This window comes from Hypoxylon trugodes, assembly GCF_022578975.1.
Source record: "Hypoxylon trugodes strain CBS 135444 unplaced genomic scaffold F4822scaffold_3, whole genome shotgun sequence".
NCBI classification, from domain to species: domain Eukaryota; kingdom Fungi; phylum Ascomycota; class Sordariomycetes; order Xylariales; family Hypoxylaceae; genus Hypoxylon; species Hypoxylon trugodes.
This window is the reverse complement of record NW_026250018.1, coordinates 1,037,729-1,063,085: the sequence shown is the minus strand read 5'-3', so window position 1 is coordinate 1,063,085 and position 25,357 is coordinate 1,037,729. Positions and strand designations below refer to the sequence as shown.

The window sequence follows — 25,357 nt, the reverse complement described above, 5'->3', positions numbered from 1 at the left end:
AAAGCCAAGATCAAGGACCACATTTGCGTAATATGTGCTACTGGTCAGAATTGTAAATCTTGCACCTGTCTCCAGATGCTTCATCATAACTTTGTAGGTAGAGGGCTCTATTGCAATCCTACCCACCATGCATCTCTTCGGGTTCGAACGGCATGATTATATTCATTCACTCAGGAAACCCGCCCATTATTACCTATAATACTCAGAACTATATCATTGGCAAGCTTGGGAAGTCGTTAGCGGCTCAATTCGCCTCCGTACATGGAGCATCATCGAGCCGCATGTGGGATTGTGTGGGATGAACAAGCGATGTTAGTCCAGCTGCAAACTTCCATCCCACATGATCTAATTCTAACATATGTTCAGTACGAATAATTAGAATGTAACACTCGGCCTGGAAGCTGTCATATTTAATGCAGATTATAAATGCAATGGGCTCCTATATAGAAGTACCTAAGTAAGTGCTTCTAATGGCACTTCGAAATTTTAGTACGAATCGCTACGAATTTATAGGGTTTACGTCTCAAGGTGAGCGAAGATAGTAAGGAAAACTATGTAGGTGCCTTATACGCCGAAACCACCGTATTAGACGATCTAGCGCTCAGCTCTGTCAGCTACAAACAGGGTTTCTTCGCTGTTCTATAGGGACCCTCAGCTCCCCCATAATAATGTGGGGTATGTACCTCATAACACTGTAGCACTTGTATATTTCACGTATACCTTCGCGAACATTTAATATGGAATATAAGTATTCTTAGTACGTAAAGATGGAGTTATGGCCCTCGCGATAATTTAGACTATTTAAACCCGATATACCGGCTTAGCCTTAGTTTAATTTGTAAGCAGGCGAATATCGCCTATTAGCAACTAAATGACGCTAAGTATGAAGTAGCACAGCCATGATTGCATCAGTGCTCTAGAGTTTCCTGACAATAATAATTCAACCATGGCAATTAACCTAGATAAAAAAGAAGAAAATAAGAAGTTGAATATTCATAAGCGTAGCGATGACTACTCGTCTCGTGATAATCATTATAGTTAAAACAACTATAGATTTCAATGATTATAGGTATGCCGGCCACGGGATACCGATCAGAGTGAAATTTCAGGGGACGCGATGGTTTACGGGCCCCCGTGGGTCCGGAACGTACCTTCGTACGGAACACACCAAGCAAGATGTAACATTGCTCCTCTAATAGATGGTCTCTTACTATTTTCAACAGTCCGCGATTACAAATGAAATTCGGGCTCGGAGCCCACCTTAAAACCGACTCGCACCATCCAACAAGGTGGCATGTCACAATTAGTGATGTGCGGTGATGTCCTCGGCATAAATGAACTAAATTATTTTCCTATATCAGGGAGCCGCATTCACTCCGTTTTCACCTTGTATGTTTCCAAGATCAATACCCCCGACAATAAAAACATTGCACCCAACCTAAAGCAAAATACTCTTAGACATATCCACTAACAATATGAGCAGCATCAAGAGCGTTGCCGTCGCAGGGGTAAGAGTGACCACGCACATATCCAGTTAGAAGACATCGTTGACAATAAACCCAACACAGGCCAGCGGCGTATTCGGCGTACCCGTAGTACACCAACTCCTTGACGATGGCTTCAAGGTGACCATACTCACCCGCAAGGGTGCCACCCACAACTTCCCATCCTCAGTCACTGTCGCAGAAGTAGACTACAACTCCCCGGAAACTCTCGTCAAGGCCCTCGAGGGACAGGATGCCGTAGTATCCACAGTAGGCTTCGCAGGCCTAACCTACCAAATTCCCCTTATCGAGGCCGCTATTAAGGCCGGCGTCAAACGGTTCCTACCTTCAGAATTTAGCTTGACACCAAGCAGCGAAAAGGGTACTCAATTGCCCCCCTTCCAACCGAAGAGAGCCGCCTCAGAAGCTCTTAAGAAAGCGGCTGGGGGTGGAAAGATCACTTATTCTCTTATCGCTACTGGACCTTTCCTAGATTTGGCTCTTGGGTCTGGACTTCTTATTGATTTGAAGAAAAAGGATATTACCTTGTGGAATGGAGGCGATGTTCGCTTTAGCGCGACGACTATTGCGTCGTCGGTGAAGGCCGTTTCGCAGGTCCTCAAGCATCCCGAGGAAACGAAGAACCGAGAGATCTTCGTCAATAGTGTGGCGGTTACCCAGAACGAACTTCTCGAGAAGGGCAAGAAGGCGGTTGGAGCAGATGGATGGACCACGCGGATCGGGTCTACGGATGAACTCCACAAGAAAGCCCTCGAGGCATTTAGAAGGGGCGAGGATCCTAGATTTGAGTTCATCACGGTATCTATTTGGGGTGATGGATATGGCAACTACGTTAAGGGCACGGATAATGAGTTGTTGGGGATTCATGAGTTGACTGATGCGGAGCTTCAAGACTTTTTTAATAAGATTGCTAAGTAGATGCCTTAAGCGTGCAGCTTAGAAGTCTTGAACTAAATCATTACCGGTAATTTGATGTTGGGTGAAGTTCTTGTAAAGACGTCGAACATATTGACAATGGCCTGATAGTGATACACAATCCCGTATCCTCCTTTAACCACACTATGAACTAGAACCTAGGTAGCTGGGGCCGAGGAGGTCATATTCCGAGTGTGCTAATTCTTGTAGGGAACGATGGACTGGAGGCCCCTAGTTGCCTAAATTCCTAATAATACATCAGGTATAATGATGTACTCAGTAAAAATATAACGAGTTATGTGATAGAGTACGTAGGCGACGGGTATTGCCAGGAGAACCAAAACCGCAAAACCAGCATTAGGGTCTCTAGCTTGTTCCGCCGGTTGCTCGAAATAGTTCATCTTATCGCGGCAGGCCCTCGCGGCCTTCTCACGCTGTCTTTGTCTAGGATCCATGAATGGTACAGCCGTATGGTAGGTAGAGCTGAAAATCTCGTCGACGTGGGGTTTCCATTTTTCGATCAAATTTGGTGGTAGTTCTGCGTTTGCGTAGTGCGGTAGCGTGGTTGTGCTGGGGCGCTTGTGGTGAATTGCTCTCGTACTTTTCGCTAGAAGGCAAACCAGCGAGCCTCTTATACGCACAGCAGATAAATGGGATGTCGCAAAGTGTGTTCGACACGTTCCATTCCTAGTTGATGCCTAAAGAAGACGCTTTCATGTCTAGGGAGCTGTCGTTTCATCCAGAGCAAGGTAATAAATCTACATGTTTCTTTAGATATTGGTAAGCGAGACATCGATATCCGTAGAATATTCTTTTTGGTATTCGTGTGATGATACACATAGCGAGTATGACTTAAGTGACCATTATTCACTCAAATGAACTCAGAGCTTCCCCTAGCCTTATTTCATCCCTTGGCACAAACAATGCACGGTATGGCTTCGGTGACATAATAAGGTCTTTTGGATTAACCATGTCAAACCTTGGGTCGCATTTGATCTTTTCCGGGGCCTCTATGCGGAAACTGCTCAGCAATCTCATGAATATGATATACAACTCCCTAGTTGCAAGGATGTGGGCTGCACACATGCGATAGCCCAACCCGAACGTGAACAAAGGAGCGTCCGGTTTCTCCAGCCACCGCTCCGGAATGAAAGCATCAGGTTTAGACCACAATTTCGGATCTGCAATTATGCATCATGTAAGCCAGCAATTCAAAAAGACGGACAGGACGCGAAGAAATGAAATTCTTACCGTAGTTGCAAGCCCATGCATTCATGTACACTGTGCTCCCAGTTGGAATACGGACCCCGTTATACTCAATATCCTTGATGCTTTCTCGCGGTAGTGCTAATGGAATAACGGTGAAATATCGAAGGGCTTCTTTTGCCATCGCAAGTATATAAGCGCACTTCTGGTCATCGGCAGCGTCGCATAGGGGTTCATCGGATCCTTGGAACCGCCGGATCTCCTCATGAGCTTTGTCTTGAATATCTGGATGCTGTGCCAGGTAAGCAATCGTCCACTGAACGGTGGTTGAAACAGTCTCGAATCCTCCTCCCAAAACCGATAAGCTGAAGGCAGCTAATTCAGTGTCGTTGAGCTCGACCTCTTTGTATTTTATTACGCTTGCTTGGATGCAGGGTTTGTTGGTTCCTTTGGCAACTTTTTCTGCAAGGTCTTGGTTTAGCTTGGCAAGATACCTATCCCGACGCTGTCGCAAATCCCGTGCTTTGACTGAACCCTCATTCCTAGGATTTAGACGGAGTAGGGGAATGTGGTCTTGAGGGTTTCCAACAGTTGATCTAGTCTTGTTGAGTCCTTCTTCGACGTGAACGATTTCTTTAAACAGCTCATCCTCGAAAGAAGGAATCCGGATACCCCAGTTGATCGTCGTCACTAGTGACAGACTTAATCGTTGAACCATGGGAAGTGGATCGATGGCGGCTTTCCCCGCCTTTCCGTAATTGAAGAGATCTCGAATAAATGTTTTCGTCTCAATGTCTAGATATGGTATATAAGTTTGAATAGCAGGACGGTTAAGGGCTACAGCCGCCGCTTTCTTCTTTTTCTTTAAGCTCTCATCGTAAGGTGAGGTGCCAATTGTTAAGCCAGAAGTGCTGGAAGCTATCTATTTTGCCAAGCTATGTCAGCTAGAGCTAGCAGGGGGAATAAGCTGAAATTTAGGTACCTTATGAAACGTATAAGCTATCGGTCGGGAACTTAAAGCCTGTGAATTGGACATGAATAAAGTCTTCGCAGCTGCACTACTATTAACGACAACTACTGCGGTATTCCCTAACATGACCTGGTAGACGTCGCCATATTCTTTAGCCCATTCTTGATACTTCAACGCCGCATTCTCCCATATATCGAGGAGATTCCCGACGAGAGGCCATCCTTTCGGACTTTTCAAGCCAGAGATTCGTGCGCGACTGCGAATGATCTCATTGCCAATTAAATAGAGAAAGGCCACAGCAAGACTTCCAAGAATACTTGCTTGAAGCAAGTGACCGAGGGTGATTTGCCTGGGAAGAAAAGATATTGACTCCATGAAGAGATGTCGATTAATTCTCCGCACAATCAGATGAAGGTAAGTTAGGTGTGCATGACGAATATTATGTGCTTTTTATAACCGCAGGTTCCCCTCTCCCCTCTCTAGTCTCCGGCTCACGAATAACATTCAACATGTTGGTCATTGCCGTAGTAATGCATCCTGCCCTAGCCAAATACGCACCCCAATTGGTAACCCCAATCATACTGAGGGTATCCTCGCATCATCTCAACATCGGGAGGTGTTATCGGTATTCACCAACGCTTAGTAATTATTAACATACTACACAACGTCTCCCTCCTTCGCGAGTGAATGACACAAGACCTAGAATTGATCTGTAGATGCGCATGCAGAAATCGCTCGTTTATTGAATGATGCCGTAGCCTCTATGATTGAATAATCCCAAGAAATCCGGTTTTAATTTTTCTTCAAGCGAAACTCCCATTTCGGATGTCCGGTTGGGTTTTCAATAAGTTGCTGCATTTCCTTGATGAAAGGTCGGTCCGGTCCGATAAATAGGAGGCCATGATCGATACAAAGGGTGGCGTACTTTTTCGCGTTCTCAATATCTCCAACACCAATATACTCGATCGCTGCCCTGTAGTATGCATCGTTCAAACGGCCCAATATCCCTTCTTCTTTATATAACGATACTAGGGTCTCGGCCTTTTCGGACGACCCGTTTGACGCTGCCGAATGATCGTCTAACTCGTTCTTCAAGGCTTGGATTTGCGTGACCCTATGATTCGACTCGGCAATTGTCGATGCATCCGCACTGCAACGCTTACAAGCACATTGAAAACCCCATTCCTTGTGTAATATCTCTTGTCTCACTGAATGGGTTTGGATGGGACTAGCGATTTCGTTAGTTCATGGCCTATGTTTTGTAGATCATCTCTCGTCCATTCTCGAGATCGGATACGGGGTGGACTCACTCATAATAGGTTATTGTCAACTCTTCATCAGGTTCGATATCCCGCAAAGCGAGTACCCTCTGGTGGAAATCTCTGTGATCAAAGTAATAGGCGCATGTAGGCCGGCAATCATGATTGATTCGCGATACTTTAACCCGTCGTCAGTATGCAATCCAAGTACCCTAGGGTAGGAAAAACCAACTTTCAGTAAACAAAGAATAAAACGGGTTATCTCCATCATGATAGCCCGTTCGGAAGGAATTAGTCTCCAGAATTTTGTGTAGTTTCTCCTCCTGTGTTTTTGTTTCGCTATGTGTCGATAGTTTTTCTATGTTCTCCTTGTGGTGAGAAGGTAGTTGCTCGGACGCACGGACGAGAAGCGCTGAAAGGTCTCTCTTTGATAATGACTTAACCGCATCTTCGCTGACCATAACCGAGGGCGTAAGAGCCATTATAAGCTCCCCCGCTCGGATCTTCCTCGTTGCTACTAAACCAATGCCTTTACCTTCTATTACAACCTCACGGTACGGCCCGGTTGCATTGGGCTCTATTTCTCCCGGTCGTTCATTCCGTTCTCCGGTGAATACTGGCCGTGTCGCAATTGCAGACATGCTTTTCATTGTAGTGATTACCGTGATACCTTCACCATGATTGAACGTCGGGTTAGCGAAGACGCAGTGTTTATCCGCTCTGAGACCAAGGCAGAGACCACCCAATCTCCAGACCTTCTTCGGCGGTTGTTTCTTGCTCGATTGGTCATCTTGCTTAACAGGTGAGGAACTCTTTAGACATGTTTCCGCAGGAATAGTAAGTAACGGGTTAGGGATGATGCATATCTGTGATTCTTGGTGAGAGGGCTGTGTGTTGGCAAGTGCCAACGCGAAGTGGAAAGCGAGCAATATTCGTAACATAGCCATCTAGGACGGTGATTGGGACGGTGATTTCGAAAAACTTGTCGCTAGGAACCTAATCCTTGAAAACGAAAAAGTGTTCAAATTTTCGCGGACTAGGCGAAGATATAGTCCAAGAGCTTCTCGCGGAGCCATGTCTCCGAGTCTTAAGACGACTCCGAGGCACAAACATCTTGTCATGGAAAGTATCCACCGCTAGAAGCCAGTTATAACGATTGCGGCTCGCTTACCGGAAGGTCAACCGCATGGATAATAGAGGGCATAATGAGCAGTTCCGGCTATTAGCCCAGATCTACGGGAACAAATTACCGCTAGTACGACTTGGGCCTGGTTTGCAGCTCATTGCCCAAATAGTAACTATCAGATCGATGCGATATTCAATTAGACAGCTTGGCCTCTATGAGTGGGCGTGGCCTTTTCATATTGAGAGACAGATGAAATTCGATCGAATTGGTAGCTTGGCTGGTAACTGAGGGAATTGAAGAAACAGAGCTTAGGTAACCCTAGTAGGGTCCTCCATAAAAAGACACAGTTACGGATCCCGCTGAGTCATCATGACATAGCGAAATTGGTAACTTTTCTTAAGAACGCTTCGGCAAACCCCACTCAATTTCCTTCATCAATTTCTCAGTCATGTTCTAGGTACACTCATCAATAAGTTTAAAAGGCAGTAAAGGACCATTAACTCAAGGAAACTCAAACTTACCATTAATTGTCATATTTGATGGCAAGAATTCATTGTCGATCGATCGTATTGCTTGTAGGTGCAAGCCTAGCCCGATTTCCGATACACCGTAGCTCGAGCCTCTTCGAACTCCTGTAGCACATGTGCGCATACATACCTACTTACGATCCCCCGAGTAAATAAGCGTAGCAATGAAGGATTATATACTTATGTCTCCAACTCGATATGTGAGCACGCAAATCTATTCAGTGGCCTGATCGGAGTCGTATCAGCATATAACATGATGCATTTCACAGCCTGCTTATCGAGAGAAAAGTGCAAATTTAGGCACACATAAATTGGGTGTCATGACTTTGAGGGGGTTTGTAAAAACCCCAATACCTCTAATTATTTTTTTCAAGCTGTTCATTGAATCGGTAAGGGTCTGGATCTCTCTAGCTAAACATTACTCACATCTCTTCCGCTACAATCTTTCCACGATGTCGCATAATAGCGGTGGCTATTTCTATTATCGATACACATACGATTGTCCCTACACTGACGCTAACGGCAATCATCATACTGACGATACCTACGATACTGCGCTGTACTCCCCAGCTGCTCGTCAGGACCATAAAGAACAAACCAAATGGTATAAGGAAAAGTTTCTTCCGGCCGCGCAAGCAGACATCGAGAAGAACTTCTATGGAGATGCAGATAGGAACACGAAGGGCCGCAAATACGACCGATACCAATCCAACTTCATCAGGCAGATTGACTTCATGTGGACCAAGACCCTTCCTACTCATGACACTGGGCCGCTGAGAGGGTATGCATATGGCAAGGAAATCTGAAAAGAAGGGCAAATACAAGTGAGGCTGCGAAGGTAGATGCAACTGTAACGATCTGGCGAGCCTTGGAATGGAGCTTCGCAGACATGGTGGCAACCTATACTCGACCTTTACCCTCCTTCTGTATTCGCTTACCTACCTAAGGTACCTATCTACTTAGGTGGTGTAACAAAACCGAAGTCAGTCATTACCCAGGTACAAACTCATATTCTACACTCATTTAGAATGCCGTGCAACTCTATAAGTTGAATAATTTCGCTCTTGTCTGGCTGCACTCTTGGTTTGTTCTTACCTAGGTGGACTCAGCAACGAGAGATAGTGATGTTTGCGAGGCTAGGCTTCTTGAGTTGCTAATGCTTTCGGAACTCTCGGCACGCATTTGGCATTTCAAGACATTTGTGCAACACAAGACCCATCACTAAAGATCCTGAAAATATATGTACATGGTTGAGGAGGCACCGACAACAGAAACAGTTGTTGGAGCTGGGCTCTAGTGTACCTATTTTAGCTTCTAAGAGATACTTATGGTGGGGGTCACTTAGGTATCTACTAGTGATTGAGCTAGATAATAGCCACTAACATGTACCTGGCGTCTCACTAATTGTACCTAATTATAAGTAACATAATTCTCTTTTAGGGGGGTATTTAAACCACGCTATTATCCAACATCCTCAACTCACTCACGCCTGCCTGTTGCTCGTCTATTAAGCATAAATATCCTTTCATATCATTCTAATTTGAAACATTTCTCAAGTTTTACAAGATATTTTAACTTTACCTCATCTAAACTTTGAACAACTTTCGGATTTGTTACTCCGAGACATAACGCCTCATGTGAGTTGGTCACTACCTAGGTACCTACAGTCATGTCTCACTAGGATATCCAGCAGGTAATTTTAAGTCCTGGCGCATCTCAAAAACCCTGGGGTCCCTGACTGGCCAATGACAAATGCTTATACAACACATTGCGGGGTTCTCTATTCCGACTCGTTGAACTTCATCTTCCAAAAACCAAAAGAGGCAGGCAAGAAAAAGGTATCCAACCATGTCGGATAGGGACCGGCCCTTCTTTATTAACTTCACGACGTACGACACAAAAACGTGAATCCGATAAGTGATCGCGCGCTGTAACCCTACGCCGTACAGCTGGGGAGCTTGTGAGATATGGAGCAAATACATATTGGACATTCCCCCTCGACGAGCAAGCCTTTATCTCATTTACCTTTCGGAGTGTCGGAGTAAGTAAGTTTTATTGAAACCACCGCTTCAATCTACCATGTTTCCCGCCATATTGGTCGTGTTGGCATTTGTTGCGTCGACGTCACAAGCGAAGCCTCTAGCTAAGCCAGTCGCGAATAGTGCAAATGCTTTTGGACCTCTCACCTTTAAGGCCGATGGCACATTTCAAATAGCAATATTCGAAGATTTACATTTCGGAGAAAGTAATATCTCCTTCTGATCAAACCTAGAAGATGAGCGAGAGCTAACTTGGTTCGATTAGATGCCTGGGACCAATGGGGTCCACAACAAGACATTAATTCCGTCAAGGTCATCAATGAAATCCTGGAATCAGAATCTCCAGGGCTCGTTGTCATCAACGGAGACCTAATCACAGGTGAAAACACGTTTTTGGAGAATAGTACAACCTACGTAGACCAAATTGTTGGTCCTCTCGTAGATCGAGGACTTACCTGGGCGTCAACGTACGGCAATCACGATTGGGATTACAACATCTCCGGCAACGCCATCCTTGCTCGTGAGAAGCTATGGCCTAATAGTCGCACGACGCAGATGGTAACCGGCGATAACGCAGGTGTGTCGAACTATTACCTTCCAGTATATGACACCGGTTGCACCGATAGCTGCACGCCTGAGTTATTACTCTGGTTCTTCGACAGTAGGGGAGGGTTTAAGTACCAACAGAAAGACGCCTCGGGGAACCGAGTTGGCCAACCTGACTGGGTCGACTCTAGCGTGGTTGATTGGTTCTTACAGACGAATGACGAGCTTGTCAACAAGTACAACAAGGTGATCCCTTCTCTCGGGTTCGTCCACATTCCGACGTACGCATCATACGCCCTTCAACAAGTAGGAATCGATTCCCACACGGCGCCCGGGATAAACGATGACTTTCCGTTGGCTCCCCAAGCCCAAGGCTGGTGCGCTGATGGTCGGAATGACGGTACCTGCGACTACGGAGGGCAGGATATACCGTTCATGAAGGCTATCTCGACAGTCCCTGGGCTAATGGCCGTAAGCAGTGGCCATGACCACGGCGACACGTTTTGTGCAAGGTGGGATGGTTTGCTCCCAAACATGACGGTAACCCCACAGAACAACGTTACGTTGTGCTTCAGTCAGCACACGGGTTATGGTGGTTATGGGCCCTGGGAGCGTGGCTCTCGCCAATTTCTGGTAACTAAGTCGCAGCTAGCAAACTTGGTGGTTGATACTTGGATTCGCCTTGAATCCGGACATGTTGTCGGAAACGTCTCATTGAACGGAACATATGGAGTGGATCATTATCCGGCAACTAATGATACGAAGACTTACTGCCCTACTTGTAATTATACAGCCACATAGAAATGAACATATGGGTATGTGAGATATCCAATGGCGTTTGATCGATAAACGGGTAACTCGGAGGACTATTCTGACCATATTAGCTAGTACATATGCTACAGGGGTATGTAACTACTTAAATTAGGTATACATAATAATATAATACCGATCCGTTAACGATGGCGATACCCTGCATAATATTAGCATTATATAATGAAGGCGTATTATATAACTAACTCCAGAGCTGATCCCCTAAAAATGACAACATTAGCTATATTTTACCCCGCGTTTGTAAGCTATAGCAGTGCGGGGTGACAAACACATTCGTGAGTAAATTCCGTGGTTCTTTACGACTGCGAAAATACACTTTATTATTCAATTGGACTATTCTATACGAGAATTCTCGTACATGTAATGTCACCCGCGACTGACGGCGTAAGACTCGAGCTTCCGGTCTGAAAAATGGGGACGTTACATTTCATCTACATGGCACGAGGACGCCGATTGAGTCTGGTCTCAATATAAGTTTCCTACAAAATTCCAACACCTCACCTCATCTCCGGAAACCATTCCCAAATTATAGATCTCAGAGTTAGGATATCAAAGTCAATTTAATTATCAAATCCTATTAACTTGGGTACCTACGTTGATATGGATCAATACGCAACATATCCGAGTCTGCGGGGCAAGACCGTCTTGATTACCGGCGGGGCCGAAGGTATCGGAGCAGCATCGGTCGAGCTCTTCTCCCGTCAAGGATCCAACGTCGTCTTCCTAGATTACTCGGAGGCATCAGCGCAAAAGCTTTTGGATAAAATCAAGGATATACCCAACGCTAGTCAACCTACATTCATGCACTGCGATGTAACCGATTTGGCCCGGCTCAAGGAATGCGCCGAAGAGACAATAGCGGATTACGGCACAGTGGACGTGTTACTTAACAATGCCGGCGCCGCAGGTGTTAGGTCGCGCGTTCCGACCGTCGGCGTAACACCAGAGTCCTTCGATGAGGATATCAACGTCAATCTACGTCATCAATTCTTCCTGACACAAGCCGTAGTCCCCGCGATGCAAAAGAAAGGCTCTGGCAGTATAATCAATATGGGATCTATCCAATGGCGCATCCCCGCGACTGGATCTCCCATTTATACCCTATGCAAAGCGGCGATTATGGGCATGACAAGGACGCACAGCAAGGAGTTTGGGAAATATGGGATTCGGGTGAATAGCGTCATGCCTGGTGCTATTGCAACGCAGAGGCAGATTGACGAGGTTTTGACTGATGAGTATCGCGCTACTGTGATGGCTGCGCAGAGTCTGCAGAGAGATCTTGTGCCTGATGAAATCGCGCGGTTGATATTGTTCCTTGCTGCGGATGATTCTAGCGCTATTACTGGTAGTAGCTATGTAGCTGATGGTGGGTGGGTTAGTGATACATAGAGCTCTAAGTTGCTCGGTGGTTTATTTGTGCATTGTTAAGTTGTGGTAGTTCTTTGTCTGCATCTTAGAATATATACGCAATGTTCACGCCCTCTGCCCGTAGGCTTATAATTATGACCTAACCGCTTCCTAGGTACTAGGAGGCCGAAGGACCGCAGAGTGTAAGGTTTCCAAAAATTGACTGGGGTTAGCCCTGAAGGCCCTGAAAATCTAGCGGTTGATTGGGCAAGTAGTGCGCTACGATCGGTATGAGCTAGCCCCTAAGATAATCCCATCTGGTCTGTTAACAAGACTGCGAATTTCAATCACACAACTTAAAGAAAATCATTGCAAGAACTCGGTTTCATTTAGGTGTAAGACTAAATTCTAGTGAGTTTTAATCTTTACGACTTCTGCTCTTTTATAAGTACGCAAAGAGAAACAAGTACACACTAAACTGAAAACATATAAACACTCGCCAGATGCCTCCGAGTCAATATCAAGATGAGACTATCGACTAATTAGCATCGCCCCTCAAATGTATTGTGTTTTGACAAGCAAGTTCATGGTTCATATACTTATCTTACTAAGGTAATCTGTATTGTACCTAGTTAGAACCATACCCCTTAGCTTCGCTTTACTCACCTTGAGAATAGGGTCGGTTCCACGGAGTATAGTATCTGAAATCCGTCCCATTATCGATGCTCTTCTGGTAATGCCAGACCACATCGGCAAGTCGTCTGTCGCCGCTAGCCTGCGCATGGCATAGAGCGCAGTTACACGTAAATCCCCAGTTGTCGAGAGCACGTCGTCTCTCAGGTAATTTCTCCATAGGGCTAATGTACGAAACGAATATTTGCTCGCCAAAACTAATATCCCTATTCGCTTTGACTTCTAGGATGTATTTTCCTCGTTTTTCCGTAATGAACCAGTGGGTATTCGGAACGCAACTATGGTTGATGCGGCAAAACTTGTTAAATACTGCAGCATGCTCATCCGGGGTAATCGCACAGTTCGTGAGGTAGATTGCATGCGCTTTTACTAGATGCCTTACCCACGTCATGAACTCCCGTCGGTCCTCCGGTACTCCCGGCGTCCGATCCAAGCACCATCTTTCGTATTCGGCGATGAGTAGTAATCTGTCTGCTAATTTTGACGAATCACAGTGCAAATTATTTAGCTGCCACGCCTGTTTTTCACTTAAAGCGTGGTAGGCCTTGCAAAATTCCCAGCTGTTGTTCAAAGCGTCTAGCTTGATTTTCATATTCGAGGACTCACGAATGATGATAGTCCCTTTTGGTAAGTCGTCGATGGCGAAGACGCCCTTCCCTAAACCCTCACCGGCTGCTCGAATTTCGGCCCCAGTAATTGATCCTAAGTGGGGAGGCATATTTGCGAATATTGTATCCGTCTTTGGAGTTAAGAGCGATTGATAATGAAAATACTTTTAAAGGTAATGGTGTCAAATAACTGCTCTGAACCTCATACGACAGCGCCATCGCTAACATATATAGAAGATATAACAACAGCCATAATAAATAACATTTGATTTGGATACTTTGACAATCACCTTGTTCGTGATTTAGTCCACGCAGACACCCATTGTCGCATCGAAATAAGACACTTTGAAAAATGTGACAATGAACAAAGGTGTTATTTAGCAGCGTGACGAAGATCAGACAAGTAATAAAGGCAAGTTGGTCAGGATAATAGCCTCCCTCTTGCCTATAACCTCTGACGTAAAATCAGATTCATTAGTATCCTCTGTGACTTCGGTGCGCCTCGTGAAATTACCACCATTATAGCGATCCTAAAAGTCACCTTAATCATTCGCAGGTGACTCGGAGGGGCTCGATACCTGTTGGTCGTCGAACTCAAGATCGCTGCCCGAGCGAAATTTGAATCTATGTGTTTCGCCGTCTGCATCCCTGATGTGACCGTGGTAGATATCTATCCTTCCGTAGCATTTCTTGCAAGCATCAAAGTCGGGACAGGACTTGCACCGGTACGAATAGCCATATTGTGTCTGTTAGTTGATTAGCAGGGTGAGTAAGTAACCTTTCACTGTACTAAGTTCTGTTCTGCTACCTAGGTAGATATAACTTACGTTAAGACATATATCGCAGTATATGAAACTTCGTCTGTAATGCCGGGGTGATCCGTCGGGAAGTTGAACCTCAATATGCGGTTTGTCCTTCGTACGGTCGGAAAGTAAATTAATCATCTCATCCCCTGCATCACATAATTGCGCCATTTTGACCGGAGTGTACGTTTCAACCCCGTCCTTCGTGTTCATGTAAAACTCAACAGACGGGTCGGCTCCCTCCTCGAGAAGACATTGGACAGTTTCGGCGTATGCACGAGGTTCCGACTTCAAGTTAATGACAAGGCCATTCCCAGGCGGGCGCGTAGCCCAACATAGGGGTGTCCAGCCGTCGATGTCGGGCAAATTGATATACCGTCTCCTTTCCTCCGTCGACGGACCTAGGTACTCCAAGATCGCTTTAACCGTTTCAACATGACCAAATTGAGCAGCCCAGTGAAGGACGTTTTTGCCGGCGCAGTCGGGAACCATCCAATTGCCCTTATGGGCTTCGATTACGGCGAGGAAATTTTCGAGTCCGTTTGCCGCGGCAAAGTGTATTGGGAGGCGCCCCAGGGGATCCGGCTGTTGCGCTGAGGTACCAGAGCCAAGGAGTTGTTTAATCACATTTGCACCGCCAGAGAAACATGCGGCGCTGAGCGCATTATAAATAGTATGCTCGTGCATCAGGTTGACGTCGGCGCCATGAGCGATGAGTGTACGAACGACCTGTTCCATTTTCTCGAGGGTCTCGCTTCGGTTATCAGTATCGTCGGGAACGCATGCCGATATCAGAGCGGTGCCAGGATAATTCCTTACAGCGAGGTTAGGATCAGCGCCATGTTCGAGCAGCTTCGTGACGAAGTCTGGATTCAAAGCGCAGCACGCCACATGTAGTGCCGTTCCGGGTTGTCTCCCTACTACATCTACCTGGGTATTCTCATCCGCAAGCAGCACATCAGCCACTTGCGGTGGTAATCGACCGTCCATAACCTTCATTAGAGCAGACCAACCCTCTCTATCGCGCGCATTGACATCAGCCCCGGCCTGAAGTAGAAGTCTGATACACTCCAAGCTAGTGGCAGAATCAATCGTCAACAGAGGGGTACGGCCGTAGAAATCGCGCGGCTCCAAATCAATATCCTTCTGAAACTCCAGCAATACCTTGAGAACTTCTGTTTCTCTTGCGGCATAGTGAAGAGGAACACGTTCGTATGGGTTGGTATCCTCAAGACTCGCACCACCTTCTAAGAGTATCCGCGTAATTTTCGCGTCCCGAACATCGCCTGTGGCGTTGAGAATTGGGTTCCAACCAGACTGGTCGCGTCGATGGATGTCGACACCCCTATTAACCAGGAGTTTTACCACATCCGCCTTCTTCTCAACCACGGCAGCGTTGATGGCTGTGAGCCCCTCTCCGTTTGGTAGCTCAGGATCAGCCCTACTATCAAGTAACATCTCTACCATAGAAACATCGCCCATAGCATGCTGAAGCAATGTTTTCCCATCCGAGGTCAAAATGTTGAGTTGCGGCTTCCATTTTAACAGTTCTTGCACTACACTTATGTGCCTGTTTTGAAGGGCATAGTACAGCGCGCCACGACCTTCATCATCTGTAGCGTTTACGTCTGCGCCATGCTTTAAGATATGTGCAACTCCAGACAAAGCCCCATTCTTCGCAGCGCGATGGAGGGGTATCATGTTCTCTTCGTCAGCCATATTGACCAGAGATAGGTCTCGTTCCAACTCTGATGTATCCATTTCGGGTCCCTGGCTTCTTGAACTGCTGGCTGGATTGAATGGCGCACATTATGAATGCTGACGGGAAGTAGGGACTATCCTAGGACTTTGCAGCTGAAATTGTTGGTGCAATGCTAGATTGCACGCCCTGGTGACATCAGAGTACCTAAGTACAAATACGACGCTGTGAGAGTAAATTTAGGGTGGTATCTAGTACCTAGGCGGGTGTCTTGCGAAACGGATTGATAGGGCATATGCGCGTGTGCGGCGTTGCAAGTATGGGGCAAATACAGTGGGAATAAGATATTGGATACTATATCAAGAACTTAAGTCTTAATGAACGAGAATTCCTTTACGCTATTATACGCCTCGGGGCTTTTCCTATGGAGATACACGTTCGTCATCCTGGCCATGGTTGAAAAAGGAACTCGACGGTAATTTGGTTGAGAAAAAAGGATGCTGAACAAAAAATCCCAGGAGGGGACGGACCCTTATGTCATCCCAAGCAAAGATATTAATGACGTAATGTCTCACAATTAATTAAATCCGATGGTTTCTTTGGGGATTAACTGTATCTTCGTAGTATCCAGGTAGTAGAGGTTAAGATATCATAAATCGTTTCCTTCATTTCAACTTCAGATCGTTCCAACTAACCCTGGTCATCGATTCAAGGCCTACCACACATTTCCCTTGGTCTGCTTTCCGCGCGTTTGCTCCAGCTTCACAACATTAATGTTCTTCCAAAGTAAGAGGCAAATAACGCAGATAGGAATAAACGCCGATCCCGCAATGACCATTTTCCTCTGCACATCTCCGAGAGCTGCGATGATCGCGTTGCGAATAGGGCTTCCTATGGGGTACGACTTTTGAACATTGATATTGCCGAATATCTTGGACACTAGACCCTTGCTGTCTTCTGGTAGGAACTCGCGCAGCTTCTGGGGGAGGATATTGTTCCAGAGCGCACCGGCGATAGCAAGACCTATCGCGGCGCCAATGGATCCAAAGAGGCCAAATATGGCCATCGCGACAGCGATTTCTTGATGTGTGACAGATGCCATTATGGCAAGTTGCGCTGCTAGAACCCAGATTCCACTGGAAACACCATTGAAGATCTGGCACATGACAAGATAACCGACATACGACTCGGGGGTACGGAAGTGGATCAGTAGGACGGTGCCAAGGACACAGAACGGAATTCCAGCAATCGCGGTCCACTTGTAGTTACCTGTTTGTCGGATAACACTGGTATTATGAAGTTAGAGGGTGTTGATTGTTAATATTAGGGGGCGTTGGAGAACTTACAGGCCAACGAACGGACCAATGAACGAGGACGTAAGAGAGAAGGAGTTCAATACATAACCAGAAATAGTGATACTTTCATCGTGAACAACTTGTAGGTACGAACTGTAGTAACCATCCCAACAGCTAAGATTCGTTGTTAGTCAATGTCGCGACGATGCCAGCACATTTAGGCGCGAAATATCATCACTTACTAAATTGATAAAAACATTGTGCCGTACAGAACGCAAGCCGCAAGAATAGTCCGGTCCTTGAGGAATTTAAAGGGGAAATACGCGACGGGAGCAAAAAACCTCTCCCAGACGGCGAAAGCAGCCAATAGCACCACGCCGAGCACGATCATAGCTATGATGTATCCGGTCTTCCACCCATGAGGAGCGTATGTCACTATGCTAAATGGCAATAGTAATAACGACCATCCGAAAATAGTAAGGAACATTCCAATAACTAGAAAACATTAGCGACCGTGATTTCATAATAAAGATTCAGCGAATATTTGTCCTTACCATCAAATTCGATAAGATAATATTTCACAGATTCAAACACGGTTCGGGTTTGGACCCTCTTGGGATAAACACCCATTTTGACGGCCTTGCGTTTGCTAAGGATGAAAATTATAGCAACTGGAAGACAGAATACCACCAAGATAATGGTAAATGCACCAAAAGCCCATCGGAAGTTGACGTTGGTATAGAAAAGGTCGGCAATCTTAGGACCAGCGAATGTGGTAGCGATCGTGGGCGTCGAGTTGATACCGTACATAATCATTCGGTTCTGGAGCGTCGTGGTATCTGCAAGGATTATATCGATGATGTATTGCATGCCTAGATGTCCAACCCAATAGAGCGTATGGGCGGCGGCGTACATCTCGACGTTGACGCAGGTCGCTTTCATTATCATGCCGATAACGACTAGCACAACCATGAAGATGAAACCTTCACATCGGCCCCAAATATCGATAATTTTTGCGATGGTTAGTTTGCACACACCGCCGATAATGGTCGCCACTATGCCGGTGGTCGCCAATAAACCGTGCTGGTTGAAAGACGATGTAATGTAAGGTACGAGGTTGGACTGGACGGATTGTAACAGCATATCAACAAAAGTCACGAGGTAGAGCCTATGTGGTTGCGGTGATTGTTAGCGCCAATATTACTTCGACTGGTGTTATCGCGGATCGCAGATGATGGCTTACAGGATAAACATGACAATCAGCAAGTCCTTAGACCAGACCGTTGTAATTGCTTCAACCCGCTTAACACCATCTTGTTTGTGGACCGAGCTTCCTTCAACGTCGGCGTTATCACCAAGTTCCTTGATATTGTCATCGCCCGAAACTTTCTTCTCGATATCCTGGGTTTGGCCGACGGGGGCTGCTTCAGTGACCGAGGCGGCCATAGCGATAGGCTTGATGAGGCGCAAGGGGTGGTGTGTTTACTAGCCCTACGGAGGGGATGTAGAGGATCAGTTTTCACCAGAATCAACGAGGCTTGCGGCGTAGTTATCCTTATATCTATCCCAGCGCATTATATGATCGTATGCCCACGCGTTAGTAGCGCAGATTACGTGTTGGAATTCGGGTTACCCCCCTGTTTCCTTCTCTAGCTCCGGGCAGGTCAGCCTAGAAGTTGGTAGCATGGAGTGGGATTTGGTTCCCGAAAAGGATAGGGCGAGAAAAGACTTCACCAAGAATAATCTTTCGAGAACCTTGGCATATGCTAATAGTCTTATTGGATCTTGCTAGAAGTCGGCCAGAATGGACTAAAAAGAGAATACCAACCATATTTGTCAAAATCGAACCTATGTCAACTCACTGATAACGTGGACTAGCCTAGCCTTGAGGAATGGTGTCGGAGTACAGCTGCGAAAAGTTATCTGATCCGCCCCCCGAAATTTATCTGATCCGCAATGCCAAGTCCGACTCTCGGCATAAAAACAATAAGCGCGAAAAGGAAGGTCGCAAAAAGTTTTTCCTTTCCAAGTGGTCATCTAATTTCGAATTCATAACATAACAGAAATGCGTCTTATTCAACATCGAAAGATCTCAAGAGTTGTTCTTGGATATAATTACGCGTCATAGTCTCGTTGAGGGTATCGAAAGCAAACTTCAGCTGAACCACATCTGCTTTGGTTACCTAACGGATTGAGATAATATTACCGAGATCTCATACTTTGTACGCGTTCCAATATGATAGTGTAGTACAGCGATATGTATAACAACCTACTTGGTTGGTAAATAACAAATCAAACAGAATTGTCAGTTAAGAGTCTAAGCCAAAGAGACAACGCGTCCCAAAGACCAGAATCGGTTTCCTTGCCCGTAAAGCCATTTAAAAGAGTTAGGTACCTTGCGTGGGGGGCGGCAGAAAGGATGACAGACGAGAGAGACAGGTGCAGGCATGTATTGGGAAGAATTACGACCAGTATGGCGCTTAGCATATGCCTATTCCTCGCAGTGATTACGGGAACAAATTACTGTGAGGGGTACATAAAAGGCATGCGTACCGATTGCCGTAGTCCACCGATAGCCGCCAGGCCTCTGATTATCGAGAATGAACTCAGAAGAGTATTTTGTGACATATAATTATGGCGGACGCTACTAGCAGCAGTTGAGCTATCCTCGGCAGCAACCGTGTGTGTGAAGCACACCGACTGAGCTAAAGGACGCGGAATTGAATTCTGCGGGTTGGTCGACATTTTGCTCCCCTGTGCAGTGAAGACAGATGCGATCTTCCACTGATAATACCTATATAGGTTCGGTATAGCTCCGATAGAGGTAAATGATGTTGTGTGAATCACAACGAAGTTGGCCGTCAACATCGGTTTTGCGATCGTCTCGCTATGCTATATGTACGAATCACTTATGGCTTCGGCCTGCTAGATTGGTGTAGGTGTGAAATCTTTGTTGTGATGGAGGGTCGGCGGATTGTATATAATTGGTAGTGCTCAGGCCCCTTTGCAGCCCGAGCTCGAATTACACGGGACGGCGCGCTGCATAAGACACACCTAACAGTTCTTTTACAGGTGATACAGAGCCCGAAAGAAGCAATTGACGAAAGTGTTAGCGACCTTGACCCCTTAGGTACCAACATGTAAGTACCGTCCTATCTCATCGCACGTGGTGATAGATATTTATTCGGCTCTACCTTCATGTGGGTATCTGATACCTAACCCAGATGCCCAGTAATCCATTTCAGCACCTTTTCCCTTCGTTGTAGTCAGAAAACGCAGGGCGTTCCAGCCGTCAATTCGTGACCTACCGCGATTAACAACAGATCAGTATAGAAAGTCTCTATTTTTCTAGTTTAGGATTATCGCGGTAGTCATCTATAAACCGACAAGGATTCTGTTTTTTTTTCTTTTTTTTTCCAATCCCGTTCTTGCCGGTTCATCTAGCGAAGAGTGCCTCGAAGTCTCATTGAGAATGGAACCAAAACTACGATATGAAATTTATCATAGGAAGGCCTCATCCTTACATCAGTTGGTACCGTTTCTTGGATGATGGTTAGTGACGAAACCAAAGAAACAATCCTGCGATGAAGTCTGCAGGAATCCTTCATCTTTGAGTAAAAATACTACTCGGTAACGATAGTAAGGCACTCAACAATGAAGATATATTCCATGGGAACGATCCTCCCGGAAAGAGCCAAGGCTAAGGGACTGTTGCACTCCAAGGTCGCCTGGTCCTGCTCATCTTCAGCTGCGCGAGACCCCAGTGATTGTATGTGCGCCACTCTTGGCGCTGTTCGATCTCAGCGCTTGGCACCCCTTCAGTTAAGTCTGGTGCCTCAACTTTTACATAACAACCATATTCCTTAATACCAATCCTAAGATACGAGAAAGGGCTAGACTCTTTTATGTTGAAGTTTCTGCCAGTTAATTGTTTCATAGTATTCCACCGCCCATTGAAGTACCATAGTACCAGACAGCTCCGCAAACGTTCCCTCTGCAGGGGTCTCATCTCGGAACAAGTGCCAAGCGAAACCGGAGAACGCTATGAAACCTAAGCATCCAATGCTCTCTTCTCAACGCCCTGAAATATAGAGCAGCATAGCAGTCGGACAGTGCTTGATCTACTTTGTTCTTGAGCCTCAAGCACGTGTTCTCGGCTTGACCAAGGGCCGCCGTCAATCAGACTGATCGCAATCCAATTTCAATGCGTTGAAAATATCTTTCTTCCTAGAGCTCCCGAACTTCGTCGAACAAATGAGCCTTTTACAAAGATACACGAGATACCTAGCTTGTTAGAATCCAAACAGAAATTATCGTCTCTGATATAGGCTTTGTGGAGTATGCCAATAGAAGCCAATTCATTCGAAGGGGGCGGATACGGTAGATCCGGACCAGGAGTGTGTATACCGTACTCTTTCGGAATCCGGCACGGGCCCGCATTAAGTCTGGATAAGCTTATACGTTGGGACCTTACTCATGGATCTAAACTGCTTTGAGCTTCTTCAAGCTCTTGGGTATCCATGTTGCCCCCTGCGTTAACCCGGCTAACTGGATATTCGAAGTCAACTTCAGATGACAGGGAGGTGGGTTTACCTGGCTCGGCACGAGATTTGCCATCTCATACCTACGCGTCGAATATCTCCAGGTACCCCCACTTGATCCTCCTCGGCGAGACAGGATATCAACTTTGCATATGGGATCCCCTTGGAATAGCCTTGCGCAATGGCTCCTACTTTGGATCGAGGACAAGGCTTTGCCAGAGATGTCACCTCACCTAGCCCCTTGCTTACGACTGAATAACCATGTGTGACATCAATTTTGGGTAGCTCGCCTAGAAAATTCTTGCCGGGGACGACGATGGATATGCTAGGGCATAGGTCTTGGTATTCTACATCTCTTCCCTTCTCCCATGAAGATCAGGGACGATTCTCTTCCGTTCTTTCTCTCTCCCACGACCTAGATCTTTTTGCTTGTTCGTGTGTTTTTGCTTCGCTTCTCTTTTACGGTCGATCCGTTCCTTTTCCATTTACGCCTTTCCTATTTTCACCATTCGTTCGTTTCGTTTTGAAGGCTGTGCCAGTTTAATTCTATAGATTTTGGGGCTTCAGTGCTTCAGTATTGCCCATTGTAATCATTCCCATTCGTTATCCAACTCACCTATCCAGTCTCTTCCGGTTTCCTCGTTCGCGAAGTATGCATTTCTCTAAAGGTTATGTGCCGGCACTGCTGGCCCTCGTCTCCATAGCGGTTGCCACTGAGCCGGCCGCCGAAATCGTTACCGAGACCGTTCACGAAACAGTGCATGTGGTGAGCTGCCTTTGCGATTCCTCATATCAATACAGTAGATTTATTAACTCCTATTCTTCTAGACTCTACCGCCCGAGACGATAAAGGAGACGATACATATGACACTGCCGCCGGAGACAGTGAAGGAAACAGTAAAGGAGACAGTGCATGTAACTCTACCACCGGAAACAGTGAAGGAAACTGTTCATGTTACATTACCACCCGAGACTGTGAAGGAGACGGTACACATTACTCAACCGCCAGAAACAGTAAAGGAAACAGTGCACGTTACCCTTCCTCCAGAGACAGTGAAGGAAACACTACATGTGACCTTGCCACCAGAGACAATACACGTCCCGGTGACGGAGGTTGTTCATATGACAAAGACCGAGGTCCAGAAGGAATCGATTACGCTCCCTCCGCAGACAGTCAAGGAGACAGTGAAGGAAACAGTCCACGTCACCATTCCCGTAACGAAGGTCGAAGAGAAGCTCCTCACGAAAACCGAATTACAAACCGAAACCAAACATGAAATCAAGACAGAAGTGCAGACTGCAATCCAGACGAAGCTCGAGACAAAGCTCGAAACGAAGCTTGAGACTAAAGTCGAGACCGTACACGTTACTCTCCCGCCCCAAACTGTCAAGGAGACCGTTAAGGAAACCCTACCTCCCCAGACTGTGAAGGAAACAGTACATATCAGCGTGCCCGTCACACAAATACAGACTGTAAAGGAGACAGTCCAAGTCAGCGTTCCAGTTACGAAGGTGGAAACTGTGAAGGAAACCTTACATGTCAGTGTACCTGTTACGCAGGTAGAGACTGTCAAGGAGACGGTTCATGTCAGCATTCCCGTGACACAGGTACAGACAGTGAAGGAAACCGTCGCCGTAAGCGTACCTGTGACGAAGCTAGAAACAGTCAAGGAAACGGTTAAGGAAAGCATCGCCGTTACGTCAGTGGAAACCTTGAAGGAGACACTGAAGGAGACGTTGCAAGTTAGTGTTCCGGTCACCGAGTTGAAGACGGAGACAGCTAAAGAGACGGTACACGTGAACGTCCCGGTGACAGTTAAGGAATCTGTAGCCGTCACAGTTCCCGTAACGGTAAAAGAAAGCGTTGCTGTCAGTGTCCCGGTCACAGAGGTTAAATCGATCCTCGAAACAATAGCTGTCACCAAGACCGAAGTTTCGCACCAGCTCGAGACGGTCGCTCTTACCAAGACTGAAGTTCAGAACGAACTACAGACATCGGTGCTCACCGAGACGGTTCACATATCATTACCACCGGAGACGATCAAGGAAATAGTTCACGTTACCCAGGCTGTGACCGAAACAGTCCATGTTACCTTACCACCGCATGTCATGACTGTTTCCGAAGTGATACATGTTACCGTCACCGAAGCGATAGAAGCTTGCCACCAAACCGAGGTCATCATCCCTATCGTCCACGAAACACCGCCTCCAGCAGTCCACGAGACGATTGTGGTTCCTCCCATGGTCCACGAAACATCGGTAGTTATGCAGCATCTGAACAGCACATCGGTTGCCCCTCCTATGGTTCATGAGACTGTCGTAGTCTCACAAATGGCCAACCATACAGCGCCCGCGCCTACAACCGCAGCTTCCGCTGCAGTCCCGCCTCCACCACCAGCGCCAGCCTCGTCTTTGGCATTAGGCTACATGGCACCTCACCAAGCCCGACGATGGCGGGCATAAATTCCTTGTCCATAGTGTTTCACATACTCTACCACGGAGGAAGCGAAGGTAACGACGGATTCGGGGGGTTAGATTTCGATTTATATGGGATGTTTACGGGTATTGGAAGAGTTGGGCAAATATGGGAAATTATTTCCTAATATTCATAATTCGGCTGACTTATTTTTCTCTATGGCTCACTCTTTTTTTTTTCCGGCTTACGTTGTTGACGGGTCTCACGCAGATAGGAAAACAGAAACAGTAACAAGGATTTCCTTTATTATTGCCTTCTTAAACCCGATCGATTGTGCCGGTAGTTTATGTGTAGCGTATCAAGACAACCGAAGAGGTTGTATGCGTATCTACATCTACCATAGAGAAGTCCTCAATTCCAAATCTGCCCTTAAACCCTTTTTCTTCCTATTCACCGATTTCTTTCAGTAGCCACTTTGGATGTCCATCCCCAAGTTCTGGCGAGTAGTGTAGAATTCTAGGTAGAGTTGTTGGTGCATCCACCGTTCTCAAGGCACTGGGAGCTGATGCGAAGATTGCTGAGGCTGCAATGCTCACAGCTTCTCGGGATTGTCGGCTTGGCGGCGGCATTCTGGGCTGACTGCTCTCCGTCGGCCTGGGCCTTGGCCTCAACTCGCTTCTGTGCTTCTGCCTCCTCTTGTTCGGCGCAGAATCGGGCGATTCGTCGGAGGTATAGTCTATGCGCTACCCGCGACATCTCGGTCTCGATACGGAGCTCTCGGATCTTCTTAGATAGCTTGTAGAGGAGTTGCTCATCCTCACGCATCTGCTTCTCGGTCACGAGCTTCTTCTTAGGCATCTTGTCGACCTAGCGGGCTTGAGTGGCTGGGTGTAGGCAAGGTCGTAAGAGGTGATGGTAGAAGGTATTGAAAAGCAGCAAAGAGCTTCAAATGTTCGATTTTGGCGTCTGCAGGTAGAATATGATGCGGTTTTCTTAGTTTGTCCTTCGAAATGCTGTCCGCATATCAGCCG

General features: G+C 46.5%; 11 protein-coding genes across 11 annotated transcripts; 5 read left to right on the top strand and 6 right to left on the bottom strand.

Annotated features, from left to right (window-relative positions):
• Positions 1 to 1,394: 1,394 nt before the first annotated feature.
• Positions 1,395 to 2,541, top strand: F4822DRAFT_163209 (NAD(P)-binding protein). Its single transcript, XM_051453170.1, has 2 exons — positions 1,395 to 1,508; positions 1,569 to 2,541. The coding sequence occupies exons 1-2, from the start codon at positions 1,476 to 1,478 to the stop codon at positions 2,421 to 2,423; spliced, it is 888 nt and encodes a 295-aa protein (XP_051316568.1). The 5' UTR covers positions 1,395 to 1,475; the 3' UTR covers positions 2,424 to 2,541.
• A 540-nt stretch (positions 2,542 to 3,081) lies between these two features.
• F4822DRAFT_163266 (cytochrome P450) lies at positions 3,082 to 5,179 on the bottom strand. The gene is made up of 3 exons (XM_051453172.1): positions 4,609 to 5,179; positions 3,672 to 4,548; positions 3,082 to 3,601 (listed from the first exon to the last, which is right to left on the bottom strand). The coding sequence occupies exons 1-3, from the start codon at positions 4,969 to 4,971 to the stop codon at positions 3,288 to 3,290; spliced, it is 1,554 nt and encodes a 517-aa protein (XP_051316567.1). The 5' UTR covers positions 4,972 to 5,179; the 3' UTR covers positions 3,082 to 3,287.
• Positions 5,180 to 6,921, bottom strand: F4822DRAFT_163253 (SET domain-containing protein). Its single transcript, XM_051453171.1, has 3 exons — positions 6,088 to 6,921; positions 5,907 to 6,033; positions 5,180 to 5,824 (listed from the first exon to the last, which is right to left on the bottom strand). The coding sequence occupies exons 1-3, from the start codon at positions 6,800 to 6,802 to the stop codon at positions 5,389 to 5,391; spliced, it is 1,278 nt and encodes a 425-aa protein (XP_051316566.1). The 5' UTR covers positions 6,803 to 6,921; the 3' UTR covers positions 5,180 to 5,388.
• Positions 6,922 to 7,960: 1,039 nt separating this feature from the next.
• On the top strand, positions 7,961 to 8,314 carry F4822DRAFT_426636 (uncharacterized protein; the record flags this gene model as incomplete). Its single annotated transcript, XM_051460602.1, has 1 exon — positions 7,961 to 8,314. The coding sequence occupies one exon, from the start codon at positions 7,961 to 7,963 to the stop codon at positions 8,312 to 8,314; it is 354 nt and encodes a 117-aa protein (XP_051316565.1).
• A 610-nt stretch (positions 8,315 to 8,924) lies between these two features.
• On the top strand, positions 8,925 to 11,062 carry F4822DRAFT_163320 (Metallo-dependent phosphatase). The gene is made up of 3 exons (XM_051453173.1): positions 8,925 to 9,145; positions 9,199 to 9,753; positions 9,813 to 11,062. The coding sequence occupies exons 2-3, from the start codon at positions 9,588 to 9,590 to the stop codon at positions 10,892 to 10,894; spliced, it is 1,248 nt and encodes a 415-aa protein (XP_051316564.1). The 5' UTR covers positions 8,925 to 9,145; positions 9,199 to 9,587; the 3' UTR covers positions 10,895 to 11,062.
• Positions 11,063 to 11,166: 104 nt separating this feature from the next.
• F4822DRAFT_394411 (3-oxoacyl-reductase) lies at positions 11,167 to 12,620 on the top strand. The gene has a single exon (XM_051457360.1). The coding sequence runs from the start codon at positions 11,525 to 11,527 to the stop codon at positions 12,311 to 12,313; it is 789 nt and encodes a 262-aa protein (XP_051316563.1). The 5' UTR covers positions 11,167 to 11,524; the 3' UTR covers positions 12,314 to 12,620.
• A 50-nt stretch (positions 12,621 to 12,670) lies between these two features.
• Positions 12,671 to 13,898, bottom strand: F4822DRAFT_163202 (uncharacterized protein). Its single transcript, XM_051453169.1, has one exon. The coding sequence runs from the start codon at positions 13,680 to 13,682 to the stop codon at positions 12,930 to 12,932; it is 753 nt and encodes a 250-aa protein (XP_051316562.1). The 5' UTR covers positions 13,683 to 13,898; the 3' UTR covers positions 12,671 to 12,929.
• Positions 13,899 to 16,462, bottom strand: F4822DRAFT_163176 (ankyrin repeat-containing domain protein). Its single transcript, XM_051453167.1, has 2 exons — positions 14,400 to 16,462; positions 13,899 to 14,318 (listed from the first exon to the last, which is right to left on the bottom strand). Exons 1-2 carry the CDS (start codon positions 16,134 to 16,136, stop codon positions 14,115 to 14,117), a joined length of 1,941 nt encoding a protein of 646 aa, XP_051316561.1. The 5' UTR covers positions 16,137 to 16,462; the 3' UTR covers positions 13,899 to 14,114.
• Positions 16,463 to 19,016, bottom strand: F4822DRAFT_163181 (MFS general substrate transporter). Its single transcript, XM_051453168.1, has 5 exons — positions 18,613 to 19,016; positions 17,924 to 18,537; positions 17,612 to 17,864; positions 17,421 to 17,543; positions 16,463 to 17,360 (listed from the first exon to the last, which is right to left on the bottom strand). The coding sequence occupies exons 1-5, from the start codon at positions 18,813 to 18,815 to the stop codon at positions 16,790 to 16,792; spliced, it is 1,764 nt and encodes a 587-aa protein (XP_051316560.1). The 5' UTR covers positions 18,816 to 19,016; the 3' UTR covers positions 16,463 to 16,789.
• Positions 19,017 to 22,355: 3,339 nt separating this feature from the next.
• Positions 22,356 to 24,608, top strand: F4822DRAFT_163156 (uncharacterized protein). The gene is made up of 2 exons (XM_051453166.1): positions 22,356 to 22,676; positions 22,739 to 24,608. The coding sequence occupies exons 1-2, from the start codon at positions 22,563 to 22,565 to the stop codon at positions 24,371 to 24,373; spliced, it is 1,749 nt and encodes a 582-aa protein (XP_051316559.1). The 5' UTR covers positions 22,356 to 22,562; the 3' UTR covers positions 24,374 to 24,608.
• A 234-nt stretch (positions 24,609 to 24,842) lies between these two features.
• F4822DRAFT_442048 (uncharacterized protein) lies at positions 24,843 to 25,312 on the bottom strand (the record flags this gene model as incomplete). Its single annotated transcript, XM_051462944.1, has 1 exon — positions 24,843 to 25,312. The coding sequence occupies exon 1, from the start codon at positions 25,182 to 25,184 to the stop codon at positions 24,843 to 24,845; it is 342 nt and encodes a 113-aa protein (XP_051316558.1). The 5' UTR covers positions 25,185 to 25,312.
• Between the last annotated feature and the right edge of the window lie 45 nt (positions 25,313 to 25,357).